This window comes from Corapipo altera, unplaced genomic scaffold, assembly GCF_003945725.1.
Source record: "Corapipo altera isolate COAL_440 unplaced genomic scaffold, ASM394572v1 151, whole genome shotgun sequence".
NCBI classification, from domain to species: domain Eukaryota; kingdom Metazoa; phylum Chordata; class Aves; order Passeriformes; family Pipridae; genus Corapipo; species Corapipo altera.
In genome coordinates, this window is record NW_020884976.1 from 1,438,934 (window position 1) to 1,463,274 (window position 24,341).

Consider the following 24,341-nt stretch of genomic DNA (forward strand, 5'->3'; position numbering starts at 1 on the left):
TTATTGGAAAAAGTGATCTACACTTATATCCTGCAGCTGGAATCTCTTGGATCTGGAGAGCATCTGTGTCCAGAAAACAGATGATTCTTGGGCCTTCAGTCAGAGCTGTGTTATAGTTTGATAGAAACACAACACAGCAAAGTTAATCCACAGAATTTGGTGCCCAGGAAGAGGAGGTGGGTGTCTAGATTTGGGTACCTGTGGCTTTTTGGGAGAACCCAAAGCCATGGATTTATTATTATATATTTTTAGCAGTGGTCAGGCAGTGCAGAGACATCCTGTTTACCTTATTCTGTGCTTAGGGAGAGAGGGATGAAGCAGGAGGGAAGAGCCGGCATCCTCTTGGCTCTGGTGTGCTCCTCTGGGATCTGGAGGAAGCCCTGTGGCTGTGGGGAAGGGGCTGGCACTGGCCCAGCCCAGGTGGCCAGTGGTCCCAGCTGTTGTCTCTGACAGGTCCCCACGTGTCCCTGTCACAGCCTGCTCCCATCCCTGCTGCAGGACACCAAGCTGGGAGCACTTGGACAGGTTGGAGGGGTGAGTGGTGGATGCAGGCTGTTCCTACCCTGCAGGAAGATGGGATAATCACTTCCCTTTTGCTTTAAAAACCAGACAATAGGTACAGCCCTGGAGAAAACACCCGGCAGCCAGTGGGGTTTTCCAGAGCTGATACTGAAAAAACTGCCAAGAGAGCTCCAAAATGGAGAAGTTGTGTGTTTGTGTCCGTGGCTGGGGCTGTACTGAAGGTCACCCCACGTTCCTTGTCCCGCTGTGCTTCGAGTGTGGTGCGCATGGAGTTCTCTGGGATGGATGTTCCCTCCATGTCCTAGTGCTTTGGTGACATTTTCAGCCAAGCCCCTTTGCCAGGCCGGCCATGTGAGCTCCCAGCACTCCAGCAGGAAAACTTCCCACTGGAAATCCCTGGCATGGAGCCTTGCCAGCCTGTTTCCAGCTAAATCCAACTGATGGATGTTGTAACAGGCTCTGTGTGTGGATATCTGGTACAAAACAACCGCTCTCCAAGCCTTCCACTTCCCACTCCAGTGGGAAGGACCAGCAGGGCCCAGCTGCCAGAAAAATCTGGAAGTAGGTTGAGTTGTTGCTGATTTTAAGGAGCCTCATTCCCTCTTCCTTTGGCCTCCTGGCTGCAATAACCCCCCCTGCTTGTGCTGTCAGAGGAATGAAATGGAGTGCTGGGCTCTGGGAGAAGCATCCGGAGGTGGGATGGACCTGCCCCTGGAAGGCTTCACCCAGGACAGGTCCCAACACATCTCAGTTTGCTGTAAATCCTTTGGTGTGTGATTTTTGGGAGAACCAGGCCGGTTTTACCTGTCCAGGGTGTCATGGATGGGGTGACACGGCCATGGTCACCTGAAGGGCAGGGACAGCTCTGGAGTGGGAAACAGATCCCCCCCAGTGCCCCATCCCAGTATGTGCCCAGTGCAACCCTAGTTCAACCCCAGTGCTGTCCCAGCACAACCATCCTGCAGTCCCAGTATCCAGCCGACCTGGAGTCCCAGTACCATCCCAGTAAAGCCCCAGTGCAGCCCCACTGTGGCTCAGGCTGGTCTCAGTAAAGCTTCTCTGTGGCTCAAACTCATCCCAGTACAGCCCTGCCATAGCTCATACTGGTCCCAGTACAGCCCCCCTGTGCCTCATATGGGTCCCAGTCCAGTCCCAGTAGCCCCGCACTGTCTCATACTGGTCCCAGTACAGCCCCCCTGTGCCTCATATTGGTCCCAGTAGCCTCGCAATGTCTCATACTGGTCCCAGTACAGCCCCCCTGTGCCTCATATTGGTCCCAGTCCAGTCCCAGTAGCCCCGCAGTGTCCCATACTGGTCCCAGTACAGCCCCCCTGTGCCTCATATTGGTCCCAGTCCAGTCCCAGTAGCCCCGCAGTGTCCCATACTGGTCCCAATCCCGCGCCCCCCGCTCCCCACCGTTCGCGCCCATGGCGCCGCCCCTGGCTGACACCCGCCGGCGTTTGACGGACAGCTCCCCGCCGCCCTCTGCACCAATCAGCGCCGTGGGCGGGCCCTCCCCGCCGCCGTCCCCGCGGCCGATTGGTGCCTCCACCACTCCCGCCCAATGGCGTTGGCGCGGGGGCGGGCCCGGGGCGGGGCGTGGCCGCCGCCGTGTCCCGGCATGGCGGAGCGGCCGCGCCGCCGCTGAGGCGCCGCCATGGCCAAGAGCCGCGGGGGCGGCGGGCCCAGCTCGCCCGGCGGCCGCAGCCTGGCGGGCACCCGCGAGAGCCTCGCCGACCCCGGCGGCGACGAGCTCAGCTCGCTCGGCTCCGACTCCGAAATCAACGGCGGCGGCCCCGAGGAGCGGCGCGTCGACAAGTTCGGGTTCATCGTGGGCAGCCGCGGCGCCGAGGGGACGTGAGTGGGGGCCGTGAGGGGGGGTGGGGCCGTGAGGGGCCGGAGGGCGAGGGGCGCCGGGACCCCGAGGAGCCGCCCCAGGCCCGGCCCGGCCCGCCCCGGCCGCTCGGCCCCCGCAGGGCCGGGCCCGGGGCTGGGCCGAGCCCGCCGCGCTCTCCCCGCCCCGGGGGGGTTTGTCCCCGCCGCCCCCGGGCTCGGAGCGGGGCCTGGGTCGGGCATCGCCCGTGCCCGCAGCGGAGGCCGCGGCAGCCGGGATGTGAACAAGGGAGTGAGGCTGGGAGAGCTGGGAATGATCAGCCTGGGGAAGAGGAGGCTCTGGGGAGACCTTGGAGCCCCTTCCGGGGCCTAAAGGGGCTTCAGGAGATGGACTTGGGACAAGGGATGGAGCGACAGGACAAGGGGGAATGGCCTCCCACTGCCAGAGGGCAGGGAGAGATGGGATATTGGGAAGGAATTCCTGGCTGTGAGGGTGGTGAGACCCTGGCCTAGGTTGCCCAGAGCAGCTGTGGCTGCCCCTGGATCCCTGGAAGTGTCCAAGGCCAGGTTGGATGGGGCTAGTGGAATCTAGGCTAGTGGAAGGTGTCCCTGCAGATAGGAATGTGATGAGCTTTGAGGTCCCTTCCAACCCAAACCATTGCATGATGCTCTGATGAATCTATGAAGAGCCTCAAAAGCTGTTCCATCTCCCCTCGTCTCTCCTGCTCCAGTAAGGGGGAAGGGCTGGGAAGTGCTGTCCACCCCACTTGGGATCCAGGAGGTGCCAGCACACCAGGGTCATTGTCTGGTCACCTCCAGGTGCTGATCCTGGTAGATTTTTGGGCACTGTCAAGCCAAGGAGGCCAGGCCGTGGTGCCCTCCCAGGGACCCGGTGTCAGTAGCGCTGCTGCTGAAGGCTCCGTGTCCCCGCTCCGGGAAGGAAGCCCTCGGAGGAAGTGAGGCTCACCCAGAGGCACTGGGCCCCAGGGCGGTGCTGACACCCAGGAATGTGCTGCTGTCGAGCTGGTTCAGCGGCGTGTTTAGTGTTTGCCTTTCTGGCCCTGCTTTAACAGCTACGCCCAGAGAAAGCCGGGGTGACAGCGGGGATGGCGCGTGGCAACCGCCTCCTCTCCCGCTGGGACATCGCCTGGAGCAGGTCGGGGATCTGCTCCCTCTGTGCTCTGTGCCATGCCTTGGTTTCCCTGTCTGTGAGGAGCACAGTGTTCACCCCCATAAGCTGTGGGTGTTCCTGGGTTGGTCTGTGGGGTGAAAAGACACCCAGGGTTGGATTGTTGGCTCTGGGCAAGGTGCATCTCTCTGGGTGATAAACCTTGTCCCTTGACACTGCAGGAGTGGAGTTGCCTCTCCTTCCCGGGGTGCTGTGCCCTGTCCTGGCCACACATCACATTTAGGGGACGCTTGTCCTGGCTGTTGTCCCTATGGCTGTCCCTGGGGTGGGTGTCCCTGTCCCTAGGGCGGGTGTCCCTGTCCCTGGGGTCCAGCAGGAAGCAGTCCCCCTGGATGGAGCTCCTGGTGCTGGAGGCAAGTGGCTGCTCCCAGGGGTGTTGCAGTGTGGTGGTTGCAGTCACTGGGGACTGAGCCCTGCAGGTGCACTGGGGTTCAATCCTGCCCTGCTCCAGGGCTTTCATCTGCTCACAGTCTGTCCCAGGAGTGGATGAGCGGGAATAGGTGGCCTCCTTCTGTGGCTGGCAGAGTTGGGGTCCCTCTAGCTGGAAGGGGTAGCACAGGGAGGGCACATGGGGTGTCCCAGCATCTGGAGAGGGTCTGGGGGCACTGGGGAGGGCAATGTCCCCCACAGCGTGGATGCAGAGGAGCGTATTCCCGGCGCAGGGCATCCCGCCTCTGCCTAGCCTGGGTGCCCGCACCACATCCTCCCGCCTCGGCCATATGAAATGCAGCTGGTCCTCGCTCCGTGCCCGCTGCCAAGCAGCCATCAGCTGGGAACAGCTTCCAGTCTGGGCTGGCTGGGCTCCAGCAGGCCCACAGCCAGCTCCTGTATCCAGCGTCCTGCGCTCCCGAGCTTCCCACGCCTCGCGCAGCCCCGGCTGGAGGCCAGTGCTCCCTCCATCCCCGTGCCGGGCCTGGCCGTGCTGGGGAGGGTGGGGATCCAGGCAAAGCAGATCCCCTGGGAGCAGGTTTGCTCTCAGAACAATTGCCTTCGCCCTGTCCCAGCCGCTGCGGTGGGTGGGACGTGGCGGGGAAGGGCTGGGCAGGGAGCAGGGCAGTGCTGCCAGCTGGATGTGACTCTGGAAGCGCTGTGCTGCTCGCTTTCCGGCTCCAAACATGGAGAGAGGTCTGCATGTCCTGCAGTGGAGCTGGGTGCTGGAGGATGCTCAGCATCCAGACCATTGTCCTTGGGTCCTCAGGAAGGATCTGGCTGTTCCTGGGCTTGGTGCAGCCACAGGGGAGTGTGGAGCAGTGCCTGGGAAGGCATTAGGTCGTTACTGATGGCTTGAAGGAGTTTCTGCTCCTCTTGGATGTCCCTGCCTGGGGCCTGCCTGAGCTGCCTGTGACCTGTCTCTGCATAGAGGTGGTGCCGTGGGGGGTTGGAGGCCGTGGTGCTAGCTCTGGCATCACAGCAGCATCGCCCCTGCCTCTGCAGGGTTAAATTGGATTCCCTGGCTGGGCTGAGCCGTTCTGGAAAACACTCCCCTCCCTCCTGAGGGACCCTGGGCTGGGCTCGAGGCCGGGCTGGAGCAGTGCCAGGCGCTGGGAGCGCGGCGTGGCTGGGGCTGCGCGGGTGACACGGTGCTTATGGCCCTGGCTCTCTCTGTGTGCAGCCGCGGGGATCCGGCCTCGCTCGTGGCTCCGGATGTGCTCCCCGCTCCTCACCTTCCTGGTGTGTCCCTAGGGATGCTGAGGCTCTCGGTGGGTGCAATGCAGGCTGTTCCCAAGAGGTTTGAGCCGCTGCTCTGGCGCAGTGATTTCACGGGTGACAAGCGCTTCCGGCAGCTGCCAAAACGCCAGCGCTGCCGAGTGTGTCCCAGCCGGGCTCTGAGCCTTGGGGGGTGCAGCCAGCTGGGCATGTGAGTCACTCGGGGTGCTGGGGAGGACAGGGGAGAGCTGGGCACCACGCTGACTGGCCTCTTCCTCCCCATCCTACAGGCTGGAGGAGGTCCCCTTGGAGGTGCTCCGACAGCGGGAGTCCAAGTGGCTGGATATGCTCAACAACTGGGACAAATGGATGGCCAAGAAACACAAGAAGGTAAGTGACAGCCATGTCTCCCCCAGGAGGTGTCAGGGAGGGACAGCCAGGCACAGCGGTGTCCCTTTGGGGCAGCCTGGTGTCACTGGGTCCCCGCAGGCAGACGTCTGGATGCCTTTGGATGATGCTGTTGGCTTGAGTGGGCTGTTCTCTCCCTGTGGAAGTTGGAGCTTGAAGGGGCTGAGTGGTCCCTGAGCCAGCCTGCTCCTTCCTCCTACTGTTCCCTGCTGGGCTGGAGCCTTCCTAGGGCTTCTTTGGCTGCCTGCAGGCAGCCATGGGAATTGTTTGCTCATGGAAACTTCTGTTCTGAGCATCTTGTAGACCAAAAAAAGCTCCATGTAGGAAATGTCTGAGCCTGATGCGCGTGACACTGGTCTGCGAGCTGGGGTCCCTGGGAGACTCCTGGTGGGGTGGCTCTGGCTTGGTCTGTTGGTGCTCCCTGACCCTCTGAGCCTGTGGATGAGGCAGGATGGGATGCAGCAAGTCCCGGGTTACGGCTGTGCTGCCTCCTCCTCCTTCCCCCCACTGGCAGAGCCTCCTGGCACCACTCCGTGTGCCTGGAGTGTTGTCCCCACTCGGTGCCTGGGGAACAGCACTGGAATCCCTCATCTGCTTCTTGGCTGCTCTTAAAGGATTTGGGAGAGCTTTCTGGGCCACGGCAGGCGGGTGCTTTGTTCCACGTGCCATTTCCGCCGCTCTCCGGCCGTGTGCCGCAGGGTGCCCTCCGGATGGGGGACGTGCTCCGGCAGCCGCGCCTGGCAGTGCCTGGGCCGAGCTCCTGTGAGTCTCCATGGGGCTGATGTGCTGTATAGTCTGTCCTGCAGCAAAAATCCATGCCTGGAGCTTCAGAGAGGCTGCTCTGGAATGTTGCTCTGTGCCTGGAGCCCTGGGGCTGCTCAGGGAAGGCTGCCAGGCTTGGCCTTGGATGCTGTCAACTATCCTTGCTCTGGCAGGAGCCTACTTGGTGCAGGGCCCTGCTGCTTCAGGGGAGCTCCCTGAGCCTCCAAAACCCTGGGACTTTTCTGGCTGCCTCACGGGGGTTGGCAGGCAGCCCGGGGATCCCTTGGGCCAGCTTCTGCCGGGCTCGCTCACACCTGCACCGCTCCAGCATCCCAAAATGCTCCCTGCCTGGCCCGGATCCCAGCAGAGCCTGACCCCACATCCTTCGTGGCTCTGAGCCGTGCCAGCACTATGTGCTGGAAGGAGGGCAGACGCGTGGGTGGGCAGCTCCCAGTGCTCTGGCAGGGTGAGCAGTGCTCTGACTGCACCTTGCTGTCAGTGTCCCTCAGCCCAGACATGCTGCTGATCCCTGGAAGGGCACAGTGGGATCGCAGGGAACGGCAGGACCTGTGTGGGATGAGCTGCTCTGGCTGTGCTGGGCCTGGTCAGTTGGAGGAGCTGCCGAACCAAAACCCAGCGAGGCCGTTTCCTTCCTGGCAGCTCAGCCAGCAGGAAGGGGAGCAGGCTGGCAACAGGAGCCGGCAGCAGCCACGGAGCTGCCCACGGCAGCGCTGGGCATCGCCCACCGTGCTTCCTGCCGGCACAAAGGGACCTGCCCCGGTAAACAACCAGCGCTGCCGTGAGGGAGCAGCAAACCCCCCGGAGATGTAGTGGTACCACACTTGGAAACAACCACCTGCTCCCCAGTTAACAGGGAAACGCAGCCCTGGGCAGGCAGGAGAGGCCTGGAAATGATTTGGGAGCTGTTGGCCACTACTAGCAGGGCCCTGGCACAGTTGGCACGTGCCACCCGAGTGGGGACATGAGGAGTGGAGGCCATGCCGGGGCTTTGCAGGGTTTTTGTGGGGTGACTGTACTGAAAGCACCAGGCTTGTGCGGCCCACCTTGGTGCGTTCCCTGGCTGAGGACTGAGGGGAGAAGGACACATGAGGATGTGGAGCTGCTGGAGCAAGGCCAGAGGAGGCCACAGTGATGCTGCCAGGGCTGGAGCCCCTCTGCTCTGGAGCCAGGCTGGGAGAGCTGGAGGGGGTTCACCCGGAGAAGAGAAGGCTCCAGGGAGAGCTGAGAGCCCCTTTTGGGGCCTAAAGGGGCTCCAGGAGAGCTGGAGAGGGACTGGGGACAAGGGATGGAGGGACAGGACACAGGGAATGGCTTCCCTGGATAGATGGGATATTGGGGAAGAAATCTTCCCTGTGAGGGTGGTGAGGCCCTGGCACAGGTTGCCAGAGATGTTGGGGCTGCCCCTGGATCCCTGGAAGTGTCCAAGGCGAGGTTGGACGGGGCTTGGAGCAACCTGGGCTGGTGGAAGGTGTCCCTGCCCATGGCAGGGGGTGGAATGAGATGAGCTTTAAGGTCCCTTCCCACCCAAACCATTCCATGATTCGACAAGATGGTGCTGCTGCTTCTCCAGGAGCTGGGGTGGGATGTTGGAAGCTCTGGTTTGGCCCCACTGGGGTGCAGGCACAGCAGGGTTAAGCCAGCTCAGCTCCCCACACAGGTACCAGCTGCCTCGCCTGGACTTTGGTCCTGCCTGGTGCCCAGTGCCAAGGAAACCAGGGGATGACTGGGCACAGAGCTGGCCCTGGGGCCTTGGGAGCCGTCTGTGTGCAGAGCTGGGGCCAGACCTGCCCTTCTGCCTGGGATGAGCGGGTGGAACGGCTGAGACACAGCAGGGCACACATCCCTGCTCTCCCTGGCCCCTTGGGGAGTGGGAGGCTGGATGGGGGCTGGAGAGCCTCCCCTGTATCTCCAGTGCTTCCCATGTGGAGGGAGCCACCCATTCCCCACCTTAGCTCCAGTGTTTGCTTTTCCAGCTCCCAGCAGGATCCGGCTTTGAGGCAGAGCCAGGCTTGTTTGGAGCTGTTTCCAAACCACAAAGCCTCGGCCAGGCTCCTGTTCCTCCATGCTGGTGCAGCCCTGGCTGCCATCCCAGCTGGCATCTCTGCATCCCAGGGATGCAAGGACTCATCCCCTTGTTCGGGAAGCAGCAGGGGACCAGCCTGTGGCCGTGGTGCTGGCCTGGCTCCCATCTTGCCCCAGGAGCCTCTTTGTTTCCCGCTGCTCCATGATTTTCCTGTGACGGCTGTGTCTCTTCCCGCAGATCCGGCTGCGGTGCCAGAAGGGGATCCCGCCCTCACTGCGGGGCCGTGCCTGGCAGTACCTCTCCGGGAGCAAGGTTAAGTTGGAGCAGAACATGGGCAAGTTTGATGTGAGTCCTTGCCAGGGACCCTCCTGCACCACCAGGGAGCAGGACAGTGCTGGGGTGGCTCCTGCTCCCTCCATGGCTGGGGTCTCTGTTGGGATCCCAGACATCTCAGGGGAGTGCCAGGGTTGTTGCTCATCCCAATCCTCTCCTCCCCAGGAACTGGATCTCCTTACAGGAGAGCCCAAGTGGCTGGATGTGATCGAGCGGGATCTCCACCGGCAGTTCCCCTTCCATGAGATGTTCGTCTCACGTGGAGGCCACGGGTACGTGGAGCTCCTGTGTGTCCAGTCCTTGTCAGCCACGGGTGGGCACTGTCTGCCCCAGCTCATGCAGCCACACTCGTGCCCCCTGTGTCCCCCTGTCACCCCACAGTCCTTACACATCCAGAGTCACAGAGCATCCAGGCATGGCCTGAAAACAGGGTGACTTCCCAGGAGCTCCCTGTGTGGGGCACAACCCTTGGCACTGGTTGTGACACCTGTTGAGGTGGGAATTGCCACAGCAGGAGGGCAAAGGGAGGAGGAGACCTGCTGTGGCCTCTGCTTCACCAGGAAAATGCTGTTCCTAATGTGTCTGGGAGCGTCTGTGCCTCTGTGCTTGCAGCTGGGTCGTTTCCCATCCATGGCTCAGTGTGAGCCAGCATCCCTGGGAGATGGTTGACTCTTGGATCCAGGGCAGGTGTAGCCTCTGTGGGCAGAGCTTCCCAGAGTACCACCCTGGTTGTTGTGTCCCATTGCCCTAGGTTTGTGTGGAAAAGGGATCCTAGCCAGGGACTGAGCCAGGCTCATGCCTGGGATCCACGGGGAAGGCTGCTGGGCCACATCCGTGCCCTGTGCCCAGCTCCCCGTGCCCGGGGTGTCTCCGCAGGCAGCAGGACCTGTTCCGGGTGCTGAAGGCGTACACGCTGTACCGCCCGGAGGAGGGATATTGCCAGGCCCAGGCGCCCATCGCCGCCGTCCTGCTCATGCACATGCCGGCCGAGGTACGGGCACACGGCCGGGGCAGAGCTGGGGCCGCCGGGAGGGGGGGGTCCCTCTGGGGGTGCTCAGCTCCTGGCACCTCAAAGCACCCCGGGGTGCTCTGCCTCCTCCCGCCCTCCCCTGCGGTCTCTGGGAGCAGGGAGGGGCCGCAGGGATGTCCCCTGGCTGCTCACTGCTGTCCCTTGGCTTGCAGCAAGCGTTCTGGTGCCTGGTGCAGATCTGTGAGAAGTACCTCCCTGGCTACTACAGTGAGAAGCTGGTAAGTAAAGGGCTCATGGTGCCTTTGGCAGCGGCAGGGACCTGCAGAGTGCTGCACCGGGTTTGGAACAATCCCTGGTATCCACACAGTCTGCGGGATGAAGGGAAGGAGAGCAGCCCTGGGGAGAAGGATTTTGGGGTGCTGGTGGGTGAGAGGCTGGACATGCCCCTCAGGTGAGACCCCACTGCAGAGCTACCTCCAGCCCTGGGGAACAGCACAGGGAGGACGTGGAGCTGCTGGAGACAGCCCAGAGGAGGCCCCGGAGATGCTGCCAGGGCTGGAGCCCCTCTGCTCTGGAGCCAGGCTGGGAGAGCTGGGGGGGTCACCTGGAGAAGAGAAGGCTCCAGGGAGAGCTGAGAGCCCCTTTTGGGGCCTAAAGGGGCTCCAGGAGAGCTGGAGAGGGACTGGGGACAAGGGATGGAGGGACAGGACAAAGGGGAGTGGCTTCCCACTGCCAGAGGGCAGGGATAGATGGGAGATTGGGAAGGAATTCCTGGCTGTGAGGGTGGTGAGGCCCTGGCACAGGTTGCCCAGAGAAGCTGTGGCTGCCCCTGAATCCCTGGCAGTGTCCCAGGCCAGTTTGGACGGGGCTTGGAGCAACCTGGGCTAGTGGAAGGTGTCCCTGCCCATGGCAGGGGGTGGGATGAGATGAACTTTAAGGTCCTTCCCAACCCAAACCATTCTGGGATTCTATGTCTCCAGGCCAAAAGCTCACTCAGCTTCTCATCCTGGAGAAAGAAAAAATCTGGGAAGTTGCTGGGTATTCCCAGTCTCTGTGTTGTGCTGTGGCCTCAGAGGTATCCCACAGTCAGGGATGGGGGGGCTCAGTGGGACACAGCTCTGCTCCCTTAGCCAGGTGTGGAGGGTGGGCTGACACTCCGGGCCGGGCACTGTGGGCTGATCTCGGGACCGAGGCACTCACTGGGATGCTGGTCCCTGTTCTTGCAGGAAGCCATCCAGCTGGATGGGCAGATCCTCTTCTCACTGCTGCACAAGGTCTCACCTGTGGCCTACAAGCACCTGAGCAAGCAGAAGATCGACCCCATCCTGTACATGACGGAGTGGTTCATGTGCGCCTTCTCCCGCACGCTGCCCTGGAGCTCTGTCCTGCGCGTCTGGGACATGTTCTTCTGTGAAGGTAGGAGTTCCCACCATCCTCCTCTTCCTCTGGGATGACCCCACGGCACATGGGACCTGTAGTAGGGCAGGTTTGAGGCAGCCACGTGCCTAGGGTGGAGATGGGCTGTTTTCCTGGGGATTAGGGGCACATGCATCCCAAATCCACCCTTTTGTGTGTCTTGTTAGTGAGGCTGGTGCCCCACAGCATTTGAAGGACATGGTGGCAGAGTCACCCTGTCCTGTCTGGCACTCACTGCCTCACATCTGCTCTTGCAGGGGTGAAGATCATCTTCCGGGTGGGCCTGGTGCTGCTCAAACACACACTGGGCTCCTCAGACAAGCTCAAGTCCTGCCAGGGCCAGTACGAGACCATGGAGAGGCTGAGGGCCCTCAGCCCCAAAATCATGCAGGAGGCCTTCCTGGTGCAGGAGGTGAGGTGCTGGGGAAGGTCAAGGGGCCCAGTGCCGCCCAGTTGGCCAACGCTGCCAAACTGGGCTGCCCCTGGGTGGGCAGATGGGGCATAGCATGGGGGCAGCCCCCCGAAAGCTTTTTGGTTTAGGGCTTGCCTCTCACTGGGTGGGATCCCACACGCAGCCCTGGTGGCCCTGTCGCTGCCAAGGGAGATGCTGATGGCACAAGTGTCCCTGCAGGTCATCGAGCTGCCGGTGACAGAGCGTCAGATCGAGCGGGAGCACCTGATCCAGCTGAAGAAGTGGCGGGAGACGCACGGGGAGCTGCAGTGCAAGTCCCCCCCGCGCCTGCACGGCGCCAAGGCCATCAGCGAGGCCGAGCCCGCGCCCCGCAAGGCGCTGGAGCCCGTGCCCTCCATCATCGTCCCCCCTGGGCCCGCCCCCGTGCCCAAGGCCCGCAAGAGCAAGGAGAAGAGCCGGGAAAAGACCCCGGCCAGCCCTGCCAACGGCCCCGGGGCTGAAGGCAACGGGGCGCCCGGCACGACCCGGGAGCTGCTGCACCCCCAGGTCTCCCCCCACCACCAGTCCAAGGAGAGCCTGAGCTCCCGGGAGAGCGAGGACACGTACTTGTAGGGCCCTGCCCGCACCCCGGGCAGCCGGGCTCAGCGGGGCTGCGCACGGACCCGGGCACCAGGACACTGGGGGACACCCCTGGCACACAGCGCTGGGGGCTCTGAGCTGGAGGGATGGGACAGGGGGGCTGGTATGACTCCGTGGGGTGTCCACAGGAGCTTGGCCAGGTGTGGTGACCAAAGGGGACACCGTGGGTCTGCGCTGGGTGCCCACCCCGCAGGGTGCTGGCACCACGAGCGGTGGGAGCCCGGGCAGGGGGTGGCTGAGCCACCTGAGCTCCCTCCCCACACTGGGGGGCTGAGCTGCCCCTCAGGCCCTTCTCCCCGTCCCAGAGCCCCTCAACCCATCACTCCCCGGGTCCCTCCTGTAGCCCCCACCCTGTACCAGCCAGGCAGCCCCAGCCCCAGTTCCCAAGCACTTAGGCCTGGCACAGGGCACTGGGGGTATGCGAGGAGCCGAGGGGACCCCTCGCCCCCCCTCTTTATCTAGTGAGGATATATCAAGCTGTAGCCCTATATGTAGTACCCAATTTACCTACTCACTGAGCCTATTTATTATTCCTCCGAGGCAGGACAGGGACCGAGGCAGGATGCGCTGGAGGCAGCAGGATTTGATGCCAGTCACAGGGCTAAAGCCCCCCCACCCCGATGCCCGGGCTCCCCATGGCTCGGGGGGAGCGTTCACCCTGCCAGGGCTCACCCCACCACTGCCACCCCCCCCAGGCCCCAGCGCAGGTGTGACGGGGTGGGTGAGCAGCGGCCAGGTGATCCCTGGCTGTGGGGTCCCCTCTGCCCCCCGTGCCCTCCCCAGGGCCGGGGGTGGCTTTGTATCATAAGCGGGAAAAGCAGTTTTGTACAAAGGGGTCAATAAAGCAAGTGTGTAAAGGCGCAGCCCCAGCTCCCACCCTCTCTCAGCCTGGGATGGGGGTCAAGGGGTGGAGATAGGAGTGGCACCTCCCACTCACTTCTGTGCCAATACCAGCTTTGGGAAGGCACCTACCCTGGATTCATCTCTGAGTGCTCCAGCCCTGGGGTGGGGAGCACCCTGCCCTGGGCCCCACCTCCCCTGTGTCCCCTAGTCCTGGGGGGCACCCTGGCCTGCACCCCATTTCCCCTGGACACCTGACCGTGCCCTGAACCCATCTCCCCTGGGTGTTCCAGCCCTGGGGGCACCGTGCCCCAGACCCTCTCCCCTGGGTGCTCCAGCCCCACGAATCAGGTGCTGGAGAGGGTCCTGGGAGGGGCCCTGCTGCCATCACCCTGTGTCACCGCTGTGTCACCACAGAGGGTGACCCAGCCCTGCTACCCCACCCAGCCCTGGGGCTACCCGTTTGAAGTGGGATGGGAGGAGGCTGAGACCTGCCCCAGCTTGTGACAGTGGTGGATGCCGAGTTCCTCGAGCGATGCCATGGAGTGCACACTCCCTTCGCAGCACCCAGACCTTTCCACCTCTCCCACAGACACAACTCCTATGGTGGAACAGAGCCAGAAGACCCCCTAATTTGTCCTGTGACACCCCAGAGCTCAGCTCCCCACATCCCAAACGGTGCCCAGGCCCTCTCTCTTGCTCCTGCTTTATGCTGGCAGGAATTCTGTCCAAGCCTCCATTCCTCCCTCCAGAACCCCCTTTCCCCGGGGGGTGGCTCTGTTTCAGGGTGCTGGGTGCCCCCCTGGTCCTGCACACTGCCCTGGGGTGAACCCTTGATCAAGGCTGGTGGTCGGGGCTGAGTGTGGAGGGGCTGGCTGGGTGCTGGGGTGGGGGGTACGGTGGGATTGGCAGTGGAGTTGGCATCAGGCTCCCAGTGGGTCCAGTCCCAGCCTGACAGGGTTGGGCTGGAGGTGAGGGAGCTGGATCGGGTTGGGCCCCCTGAGACGTGGGTGAGTCCTTGTTTGGGTACCGCAGGGTGTTGTACTGGGGCTGGTTTGGGCACTCCAGGGGCTAGCGGGGCCACCGCAGGACTCCAGGTTTGAGCTGCTCCAGGCACCCCAGGCTCCCAGTTGGCTCATCTGGGCACCTCGGGAATGCTGAATTTCGTCTGGTTTGGGCACTCAGGCTCGGGGTCGGCACCCGGTACAGATACCCCGGGTCTCTATTGCGGAGCTGCTCCGGGCACCTCGGGGCACTGAATCTGGGCTCGTTTGGACACCACAGAGTTCTGTATCGGGGCTGGTCCTGGGGCTCCGGTGCCGGGTAGTTGCCCCTCTGGGGGTGCGGAGGGTTGTCTCTGGGCGGTCCCGGGGCGGTCCCGGGGCGGTCCCGGGCGGAGCGGAGCAGTCCCGGGGCGGTCCCGGAGAGGTGCTGGGCGGTCCCAAGGCGGTCCCGGGCGGAGCGGGGCGGTCCCCAGGCGGTCCCGTGCCCGCCCTTATAGCAGCGTCGGCAGCGGATCCCCGTGCGGCGCGGCCGCCATGGACCTGCACATCCTGGAGCACCGGGTGCGGGTGCTGAGCCTGGCCCGCCGCGGGCTCTGGCTCTACACACACCCGCTGCTCAAGCTGCTCTTCCTGCCCCAGCGCTGCCGGTACCGGCCTTCCTCCCTCCTCCCCCAATGCCCGGCCTCGGGAGGCGGCGGCGGTTTTGGGATCACCGATTTCTTCTTCTTCAGATGCAAGTTCTTCAGCCTGACGGAGACCCCCGAGGACTACACGGTCATGCTGGACGAGGAGGGCTTCAAAGGTACCGCGCGGTGGGCTCGGCGTCCCCCGCAGGGTGGGCTGGCACTGCGGGCACGAGCTGGGCACGTTCTCAGCCCCACTCCTCGCCTGGGCCGCGGGGAGCGAGTCCCGGCTTGTAGCTCGGCTCCCTCGGGACGTGCCCGTCCCGTTCCCTCGGCGCCTGCGCCGGGGATGTACCGGCTTGCCCGGCCGGGGCTCTCCCGGCGTGGCTGCCCTCGCCCCGGCGGCCCTTCCCGGGCACAGCCGCGTCCCCACCAGCTCATGGGACCAGGCTGTGACACGGTGGGGATGGTCTGCGGAGAGCCCGGTGCTAGCCCAAAGCTCAGGTGCTCCAGGCAGGGAACAGGGACCACCCGGGATGCCCACAGGCAGCGCTCCAGGCTCTGCCAGCCCTCCTGCCATCATTCCTATGGCCACTTTCATCTGCTCGGTGAGGACCAGCTGGTGCTTTAGCAGAGCAGGCCAAATCCTTGCCCAGCCAGACTGGCAGGGGTGAGCCCTTCCCGGCTGCAGGGACCAGACTTTGAGGCCTCCAGAGGAGGTTTGATCCCTTCCAAGCCAGTCCCCCTCCCCGGGAGGTGCCATTTGGTGATGTCCCCACCGCTGGTGACCCAGCCGTGCATCACCTTCACCGCCCACCCTGCTGGGGGTACCGGCCCAACAGGCTGGGCTGGACGGTCCGGATCCGGCCCAGCTTCCCACGCCCAAACCTTCCTGCTGGGGCCGCAGGAACCGGCCACAGTGTCCCTTGGCTGTGCCCCAAGGAGGAAGGGTCAGTGCTCCGGCCTCAGGCACTCCCAGACGAGTCCTGCTCCCAGCTCCCTCTGCTCCGGGACGGGACCGTGGCCCGGGCTCTCCCCACTCCCAGAGCCAGAGCTCTTCCCCACGTATTGTTTTATTTCGGGGCCTGCGGACAAATATTCCTCAATCCTGAGGGGAGGGCGGGAAGTGCCGAACAATGGTCCTGTGAGCCAGCGGCCCCACTGCGCCCTGTGCACCCCCCACGGCTGGGGGGCCGCCAGGGTACCCCTGCTCTGGGGCTGGAGGGGACCCCCAGCAGAGAAGGGCTGCACTCCCTCTTCCCCTGGGGATCAGGACTGAGCCCTGGGGTGGTGACAGGGGCCAGGGAGATGCCCTCGCACTCAGCCTCGCCCCGGGTGGTGTTGAAAAGCAATTAAGCGCTGAGTGCTGGGACAGGTCCCCACGTTCCTGTGGCCGTGTCCCCCCGCCTTTTCCCCAGCACTGGGCCCTGGGCCGGAGCCGAGACTGTTCTGGCTCTTCCTGCACAGGAACAGGCGCTGGGAACACCCGCCGAGGCCCTGGATCCGGCCCCGCTCCCGCCCTGCCCCGAGCCACGCTTTGGGAATGGGATGCGGAGCCTGCCCTGTGATGGGATCCCTGCCACGGGTGTCGGACCCTCCTGGCGTGACCTCCCCTCTGACACTGCTGTGATGAGTTTGAGGTCTCAGCTGGGCTGGGGCTCTGGGTGCCCACCGAAGGCCTGGGGGCTTGAGTGGTCTCCTGTGGGAGCTGCTTCCCACCTCCACCAGGCAGGGGGAGCGGATTGGAGACCCTTTGGGTGCCCACTCCCTCTCCCTTCCTGGGAAGGGGTGCCCAGGGAGGAGCAGCTGCCTGGCTGATTTCTGGGGTCTCCCAGCAGTGCCAGCCCCTCTCCTGGGCAGGAGGGTGGGAGCAAGGGGGAGTGGGAGGCAGAAAGAGGGTTCTTGAGGCAGGAAGGGAGCAGCTGGCACGTGCCCACCCTGCCAATACCAGCAGATTTTTGGGAAGCAGTCCTTGGCCCTGCCAGCCTGGGCTCTTCCCTCCCTACCAGACTGGCACCAGGTGCTGGCATCACCAGAACAGCAGGGTTACTCTCCCCTTTTCCCCTCTGGTACCCACCACAACTCTCTTTGAGCATCCCTGGTGCTGGATGCTGGACTGGGGGCTCCTGGGCGGCAGGGGATGAGCTGGGCAACTCCAGGGCCCTGGTGGTGCCAGTTTAGGGGTGCAGTGCACCCCAACACCCCTTTTCACCCAACCCAGGGTGCTGCTGTGGGGAGGAGAAACACATCCTGGGGTTTGGGGGGGTTGTAGCCTTGAACCCCCTCATCCCTGTGACTGTCCCAGTGTGGAGTGGCTGAGCCCTGACTCGGGATGGGGCTGGTCTGTGTCCCCAAACCAGTGACCCCACACCTGGGACTGGTCCCATCCTGGCTCCACTCATCTCCCAAGGGACAGTGTGACAGCAGTGCTTGAGCCAGCACTGACTCTGTGGCACAGACAGTGTCCGGCCGTGCTGAGCCCCGGGGAGCCACCTGCCTCAGTGTCCCTTGTCCCTCGCAGAGCTGCCGCCCTCCGAGTTCATGCAGGTGGCAGATTCCACATGGCTGGTGCTCAGTGTTGTCTCCAACGGGCGGGAACCCCCCGGCTGCCAGGCCACCGGTGTCACCAAGATCGCGCGCTCGGTCATCGCGCCGCTGGCCGAGCACCACGTCTCGGTGCTGATGCTCTCCACGTACCAGACTGACTTCATCCTGGTGAGGGACAGGGACCATGGCACCTGGTCCCCCCGGGGTGCTGGCTGTCCTGAGGACCCCGCTGTGCCTGTGGGGAGGGGGGCAGTCCGGGCCCTGATCCTGTGCCCCCGGGCAGGTGCGGGAGCCGGACCTGCCGGTGGTGATCCACACGCTGGCGGGGGAGTTCGACATCTACAGGGAGGAGAGCGGCGAGTGTGTCCCTGTCACCTGCGAGGACGTGAGCAATGGCTTCCTCAAACCCAAGCCAGGTGAGTGACACTGGGCTCATGTCCCCTGGGGCCACCTGGTCCCTGCCCAGATGCTCTCCTACCCATATCCTTGAGGGATGCTCAGGGCCACCCTGTCCCTGGGCCACCCACTGAGATGCTCCAGTGCCCACTGGAGGTACCCACCTCCTTGGGGCACACCCAGGGCCACTCTGTCCCCAGAGCCACCCTGTCCCAGGGCCATCCAGTCACTGCCAAGATGCTGCCCCTCCCACCAGTAGTACCCACATCTTTAGGGGACCTCCAGGCCACCTGTCCCCAGGACCACCCAGTCCCTGCTGAGGTGCTCCAGCTCCCACCAGTGGCACCTGCATATCTGGGGGACCTCCAGGGCTACCCTGTCCCTCAGGGCCACCTAGTCCTCGCCAAGATGCTCCAGCTCCCACTGGAGGTACCCACATCCTTGGGGGCTTCCCAGGCCACCTGAACCCCATCAAGGTACTCCAGCTCCCACCAGTAGTACTTGTATCTTTGTGGGACCCCCAGGTCACCCAGTCCCCAATGTCACTTGGTCCCTGCCAAGGTGCTCCAGCTCCCACTGCTGGTTCCCACATCCGTAGGAGACCCGCAGGGCCACTCAGTCCCCATGGAGATGCTGCAGCTCTAACTGGTGATACCCACAACCTTAGGGACCCAGGGCCACCCCTCTGCTCCCCGAGGGACTCCACGTGGGTGTGGTGGCCACGGGGTGGCACTGTGGGACTGTCCCCGGTGGGCTGACACATGACCGTTCCCCTACCAGCCACCAGCCCCACTCTGCACCCGGTGCAGAGCCCCCAGACCCGCTTCTGTGTCCTGACGGTGGCCCCCGACACGCTGCCCGCCATCGCCACCATGCTCATCGACGTCCTCTTCTACTCCCACAGGTGGGTCCTGGGGAAGGGGACGTGGGGGTGGCCCCTTGCCCAGTGCCACCTGAACTGTGGTGACACGTCCCACCTGTCGCTCCTGGTGGGTTTTCGGGCTCTGGGTGTGTTTTCCAAACTGGTTTTGCCCTCCCAGGGGCTGCAGTCGTCTGGGTGCTTGGGGGTCCTGCTGCCACCACGGGGGGTGGGAGCCCCGAGATGACACAGGGGACAAACCCACCATTGCTGTGAAGCAGGAGGGAGTGGGTTTGGAAGGTCAGTGGGAATGGTGCTGGGGCGAGGGGATGCTTTGTGATGGGGTCCTTTCTGGTGGCACTCAACTGCTCCAGAGTCACTGTGGCCTTTCAGGAATGCCCCAAAACCTGGTGTCACCTTGTCCTGACTCATCCAGCACCTGCAAGCTGCAGACCCTGCAGGGAGCACCTGCTCCTGTCCCCTCTCCTCTCACCCTGCAGCATCCTAACATGATACTCAAACACCCAGTGCCAGCACAAAGCCCTTCTCCTCCCCATTTCAGGGGTTGTGACCCCTCCCTGTGCCTCTCCCCCTCTGCAGCCCCCCACGGGAGGCAGGTGCCGGCAGCCAGGACCTCGACTCCATCACCTTCTTCTCCTTCTCCCTCATCGAGGGCTACATCTCCATCGTGATGGATGCTGAGACCCAGAAGCGGTGGGTGCTGTCCCTGGGCTGTCTATCCCTCTGTCCCTGGGTCTGGGGGCTCAGGGATGGGGGGTGACACACAGCCCCTCCTTTCTCAGGTTCCCCAGTGACCTGCTGCTGACCAGCTCCACGGGGGAGCTGTGGCGGATGGTGCGGATCGGGGGGCAGCCCCTCGGCTTCGGTGAGTGTGGCCATGGTGGCCGTGTCCCCTCTTGTGCCACCAGGGGCACTGCTGTCCCTGTATGTCCCCATGGCAGTGACCTGGGACCCCCTTTGATCCCCTAGATGAGTGTGGCATCGTGGCACAGATTGCAGAGCCGTTGGCAGCTGCCGACATCTCGGCCTATTACATCAGCACCTTCAACTTCGACCACGCCCTGGTGAGCCCCTGCCCCTCCCTGGGGACCCCCCACCAGCCCCGGGGTGTCCCCTGGGGCTGACACCCCCTGCGTCCCCCCGGCAGGTCCCCGAGGAGGGCATCGCCGAGGTCATCCAGCTGCTGCAGCAGCGGCAGGACAGCGGCAGATAACAGCTGTCCCCAGGCCGAGTGGCCCAGTGCGGTGGCACGGGAGGGGAGGGGGGTCCTCCCTCCTCCCCACCCCCTGCCACACCCATATTTGTTATTTTTCAATTTTAAGGCTCCCCCGGTGCAGGGCAGAGTCAGGTGCAGTGTCACTCCCTGCGTGCTGGGGATGTGGTGGCTTTGGGGACGTGGTGGCCTTGTGGCAGTGGGACAGTGTCCTGCAGGAGTGGGGTTAGTCCCCACGTGCCATCCTCTGCCTCCAACCCTGCCTGTGTGGGGTGGGGGGGGCTCAGGGGGAGAGTGGTTGTCCCCAGGGTCCTGCTGGTGGAGGGGACACAAGAGGGCAGTGATGTGCCACCGCAGTGCTGAAGGGGACAGCCTGGGGCTGTGGGGACGTGTCCCCGTGCCCTGTGTGTCCCAAGTGGATGGGTGCCTCTGGACCAGCCCCGTGGAGGGGTGAAGGCATCACAGCTCTGGGGATGCCCCTGGCACCCCAAAAATCTCCAAGGTGGCAGAGGGGGGGCTGTGGTTCACCCCCAGCCCTGGATGTCACCTGTCATGAAGGGGTGACAGTGACCCCTCCAGCTCCTCCCAAGTTGTATTTTCACATAGTTTTTCATAAGTCAATAAAATTTCTATTATTTTTATTTCTGTGTAGCCCTAGGGGGGTGTCCCAGAGCTGGTCTGTGTGGAGGTGACAGGAGCTGGGATGGGACAGGGGGACATGGCCTTCCTGTACCCCACTGAGGTGACTGGGATGTGATCAGCTCCCCTACCACATATTTTGGGTGAAAAAAAGGGTGAAGGCTGCAGCCCCCAGCTAATCAGTGGCCCTGGGGAAACTGTGGGGCCCACCCCACATTCCTGCCCTCCCCCTGCTCCAGACTGGGTCCAACTGGGGGAAACTGAGGCATGAACTTGACCTCAGGCCTGGAGGTGTCACTGTCATGCCATCCCTGTGTCCCCATGTCCTCCTGCCTTGCTGGCAGCACAGCACCCTGTGGCAAAATGGGGTGCACAGGGTTGGGGCTGTGCCCTCCTGCTGCTGGGTGCCCCCCCCAGCCCAGTGTGCCTGGTCATGAAGCAAGACCCAGCACGAGCATGGTGGAAACCTCTTCCCCCGGGCTCTGCTCCCATCCTGTGCCCAAAATCCGTTCCCCGCTCTCCCATGTTCTGAGCAGGACTGTGCCCGGGCCCTGACACGTCCTGCCCACGTCAGCCCCACACACTTCCAGCCACCAGCTTCCTGCCCCCTCTCTCTTTCCTGTCTCGCTCCCTTCTCCGAGTCATGGGACGCTGCTGACGTGTGCCCGGGAGATGAAGAAATTGCCGCCGGCCCATGCGGTCACTGGCACTATTTTTGTCCCCGTTGGGTGTTGCACAGTCCTGTGCAAGAGCGATGGCCACCACTGTGGTGTCCTGCCAGTCCAGCCGGGGGTGATGGTGCCAGGACCACCTGTGGCTGTGGGGCAGCTGAGGGGGTGGGTGCTCAGCCCTTGTGGTCCTGATCGCCTGGGCAGGGTGTCCGGGGGTCCTGCCATGGCAGGGAACATGGGAGAGCCTGTGAGGTCAGAGAGGGAGGGATGGGAGGCAGAGATGTTCCTCTGGGTGAATGGATGGGCAGATGGAGGGATGGACTGATAGATATATGAATGGGCAGATGGATGGATGGGCAGGTGTATGGATGAGTGGCTGGCTGGATGTATGGATGGTTGGTTCATCATATGGAAGATGAATATACACGTTAATGGATAAGTGAAGAACAGGTGGAGGATTTTATGGGTAGGTGGAGAAGCAGGTGGATGGATGTGTGCACAGATAGATGGGTGGATCTATGGATGGATGGATGATTCAGGTGGAGGGTAGGTGGATGTGTAGACTGCTGGCTAACAGCCTGTCTAGGCAGACTGAGGGATGGACACACTACTTCAAACAGAGTGAGCAGGATGCCCCAGGTACAGCCCTACCTGCCCCTGCAGCTGTCACCTCTGCCAGGGGATGCCCCGAGGAGGAGGAGGAGGAGGAGGAGGAGGGGGAAGCCCCTGGTGGAGGAAGCAGCCCCTTCAGGCCATGGGGGAAATTTTGGGAAAAGAAAACACTTCTTCTGGAAGTGAGTCACTGCCGTGTTCTTCCCCCTGGAAGGAGATGTTGTTTCTGGGTTGTTTCTTTGCCGTCACCAAACCTTCCAAATGTGTAAATTCAGTGCAGGGCGGCTCCAAGGGTCACCAAAACCAACGGGATTGCGACACACCTGGAAATGCTGATCAACGAGATTCCTTTTGATGAGGCGGGAAAAGCCCCTGTCAGTGCTGGGCTCCGTCTGCTGGGAAAGGGGAGCTGAGGGGACAAGGGGACTCGCCCTGGGTGCTGCCGGTGGTGCCGAGGCCGTGTCGATCCCAGGGCAGTGCCAGGGGCCGTGTGAGCCGGGCTCCCCCGGGCAGTGTTGCACAAGCCCGAGGGCAGCGCTGCCCGACTCGGCTTCCGCTGCCCTGGGCCCTGTGCCTTGGGTAACACCCAGTGGGTCCCCACTCAGCATTCCCGTGGGTGCTGCCGGGCACGGGGCCTGAGCCCGGTGTCCCCAGCCTGATCAGCACCCAAGTTTGTCACCCTGAGGGGTGGGTGGCTGTGAGCAGGTGGATGGAGCGTTCTCTGGAGCATCGCTGAGCGCACAGGCCCCAGCCATGCCCGGATGCCCCATATGTCCTGTGCTTCCACCTCCCTTCTTCCCAGGACAGATTTTTGGCTCCCACAGTTGGATTTGGGATGTGAAAGCCCCTGTGGTGGCACATGGCTGACATCCCTGTCCCTGGTGCCCCTGCCCTCTTTTGCATTGGGGTTTCGGGGCAGACAGGGCTGGTTTCAGTTCAACCCTTTGGGTACCGAGCGGTGACATCAGGGTGACTCAAAACGCCCCTTTTCCAAGAAACCAGGACACCGGGGCCCAGCAGCGCCACATCTGGGATGAGCAATGGGACTGCAGACTCCCAGGCTGGACCCACCAGGACTCCCTCGAGGAACTGACTCGAAGAACATCCCATTGCCCGCCCGGCATCATTTCCTCCCGCCGGGCGCTCACCCCGCTCATTGGCCCCCAGGGCACGGCTTTACTTCTCACTGCCTTTCCGTTGGGTCCCTGGGCGGTGGGGGCCACGGGCTGCGCTTTAAAAGCCGAGCTTCCCCCTCCCCGAGCAGTTAAGGAAGTCGCTCTCGCCGGCGAAACTCCCGCCCCGGCCATGCGGTGTGACCGGCGGCCCTGGGGCGTGCTGGCAGGTAGGTGTGTGCCCGTGTGCCACAGCCGCCCCCTTGCTCGTGCCTGGCTGTGCCAACCCGGCTGGGGGCCGCGGGAGGGAGCGCGGAGTGGGGCCCGCTGGCGGTCGGCTTGCTGTGGCAGATGGCACCGAGGCTGTGCCGTGGCAGTGTCACCTCCCGCGGGCGCTGGCGGGGGACGGGGACATTCCCCGCTGTGGCACATGGGGATGAGCAACCTGGGGAAGAGGGGATGCTGGCAGGGGACATGTTTGGGGGCAGTTTGGGGACCGATGGCAGAGGGTCAGGAGTCAGTTTGCCCAAAACCTTCAACCCTCCCAGCGCAGCAGGGACAGATGCTGTGTGCCAGCCCAGCGCCATACCCAAAGTCACCACTGGCACGTGGCCATGGGTGACAGTGGGACTGAGACAGTGACTGGCCAGAGCAGGGGGGCTGGATCCAGAGTGTCACTGCTGTCCCCTCTGTTGTGGTGGTTCACACTGGCAGGGGCAGCTGCTGGAGTAGCTGCTGTGGTTGGGCTGCACATCCTGTCTGCTCCACGGCACCTCCACCATCCTCATCCTCCTCCCCGCTGGGCCTCCAGCAGATTTTTGGTGCAAGGGTTGGGTCATCCCTGTAGCAGGGACGGGATGTCAGTGCATGCACCTGGCATGAAGCATTGTTGCCTCCAGGCCTGGTGCCAGGTGATGGGCACAGGGGCCAAGCTGTCTCTGTGGCACCGGGGGACAGTGAGCTCGTGCCTCTCTGGTGCAGAGAGGGGGCTGCAACCCTGCTCCCAGTGATGCCCCAGTGACCCCCATCTGCCTCCTCTTCCTCCCCAGCTGTTACTAAAGGGCTCCTCATCCTCTGGGTGGTGCCAGGACAGGGAGGGCGGCCCCTGAAAGCCCCCACCGTGCAGCAGACCCAGGCACTGGTGAAGCTCATGGCCGAGGACGCGCAGGAGCTCTTCACCTTCTACGTGAGTGCCCTTCCCCGGGGTGAGGGGTCACACCTGTCCCCTCTACAGGGGGACACAGGGCTGGTGGGGGGTGGTCCCTGTGCTAATCCCATCCCACATCCCTGATCATCCTCTCCCATCCCTGAGCAGGAGGTTGACCAGCACCTGGCCATCCACAGCATCTGCCGCACCAACACGCCTCCCCAGTGGCTGCAGCGACCCGTGAAGGGGCCCTGTGGGCTCAGGAGGCTGTGGGAGCCCATGGTCCACATGGACCAGGCACTGCAGGACATCATCCGGCACCAGCGTGACCTCAGACCCCCCGGGGCCGAAATCTTTCGCCGCCTGAACAACACCCGCCGGCACGTACGGGGGCTCCTCAACAACCTGGCTGGGCTCTTCCCTGCCCTCAGCCCCCACCACCAGCCCCCCCCCCAGCCCCAAGGAACGCACCAACATCTTCA

General features: G+C 63.5%; 2 protein-coding genes across 2 annotated transcripts; both read left to right on the plus strand.

Annotated features, from left to right (window-relative positions):
• Positions 1-2,179: 2,179 nt before the first annotated feature.
• On the plus strand, positions 2,180-13,038 carry TBC1D10A (TBC1 domain family member 10A). Its single transcript, XM_027665486.1, has 9 exons — positions 2,180-2,379; positions 5,482-5,581; positions 8,643-8,750; positions 8,904-9,010; positions 9,615-9,729; positions 9,921-9,986; positions 10,935-11,124; positions 11,382-11,536; positions 11,756-13,038. Exons 1-9 carry the CDS (start codon positions 2,180-2,182, stop codon positions 12,146-12,148), a joined length of 1,434 nt encoding a protein of 477 aa, XP_027521287.1. The 3' UTR covers positions 12,149-13,038.
• Positions 13,039-14,506: 1,468 nt separating this feature from the next.
• Positions 14,507-20,319, plus strand: CASTOR1 (cytosolic arginine sensor for mTORC1 subunit 1). Its single transcript, XM_027665495.1, has 9 exons — positions 14,507-14,666; positions 14,751-14,821; positions 17,164-17,357; positions 17,473-17,605; positions 18,366-18,489; positions 19,045-19,158; positions 19,248-19,330; positions 19,435-19,529; positions 19,613-20,319. The coding sequence occupies exons 1-9, from the start codon at positions 14,554-14,556 to the stop codon at positions 19,676-19,678; spliced, it is 993 nt and encodes a 330-aa protein (XP_027521296.1). The 5' UTR covers positions 14,507-14,553; the 3' UTR covers positions 19,679-20,319.
• The last annotated feature ends 4,022 nt before the right edge of the window (positions 20,320-24,341 follow it).

What these genes read in the sequence shown, in the direction of transcription:
- TBC1D10A (XM_027665486.1), top strand. Translation starts at nt 2,180, where the DNA reads ATGGCCAAGAGCCGCGGGGGCGGCGGGCCCAGCTCGCCCGGCGGCCGC. An exon ending in AGCCGCGGCGCCGAGGGGAC is followed by an intron (nt 2,380 to 5,481) that starts GTGAGTGGGGGC and finishes CCCATCCTACAG; the next exon opens with GCTGGAGGAGGTCCCCTTGG. An exon ending in GCTACTACAGTGAGAAGCTG is followed by an intron (nt 9,987 to 10,934) that starts GTAAGTAAAGGG and finishes CTGTTCTTGCAG; the next exon opens with GAAGCCATCCAGCTGGATGG.
- CASTOR1 (XM_027665495.1), top strand. Translation starts at nt 14,554, where the DNA reads ATGGACCTGCACATCCTGGAGCACCGGGTGCGGGTGCTGAGCCTGGCC. An exon ending in TTCCTGCCCCAGCGCTGCCG is followed by an intron (nt 14,667 to 14,750) that starts GTACCGGCCTTC and finishes CTTCTTCTTCAG; the next exon opens with ATGCAAGTTCTTCAGCCTGA. An exon ending in GATGCTGAGACCCAGAAGCG is followed by an intron (nt 19,159 to 19,247) that starts GTGGGTGCTGTC and finishes CTCCTTTCTCAG; the next exon opens with GTTCCCCAGTGACCTGCTGC.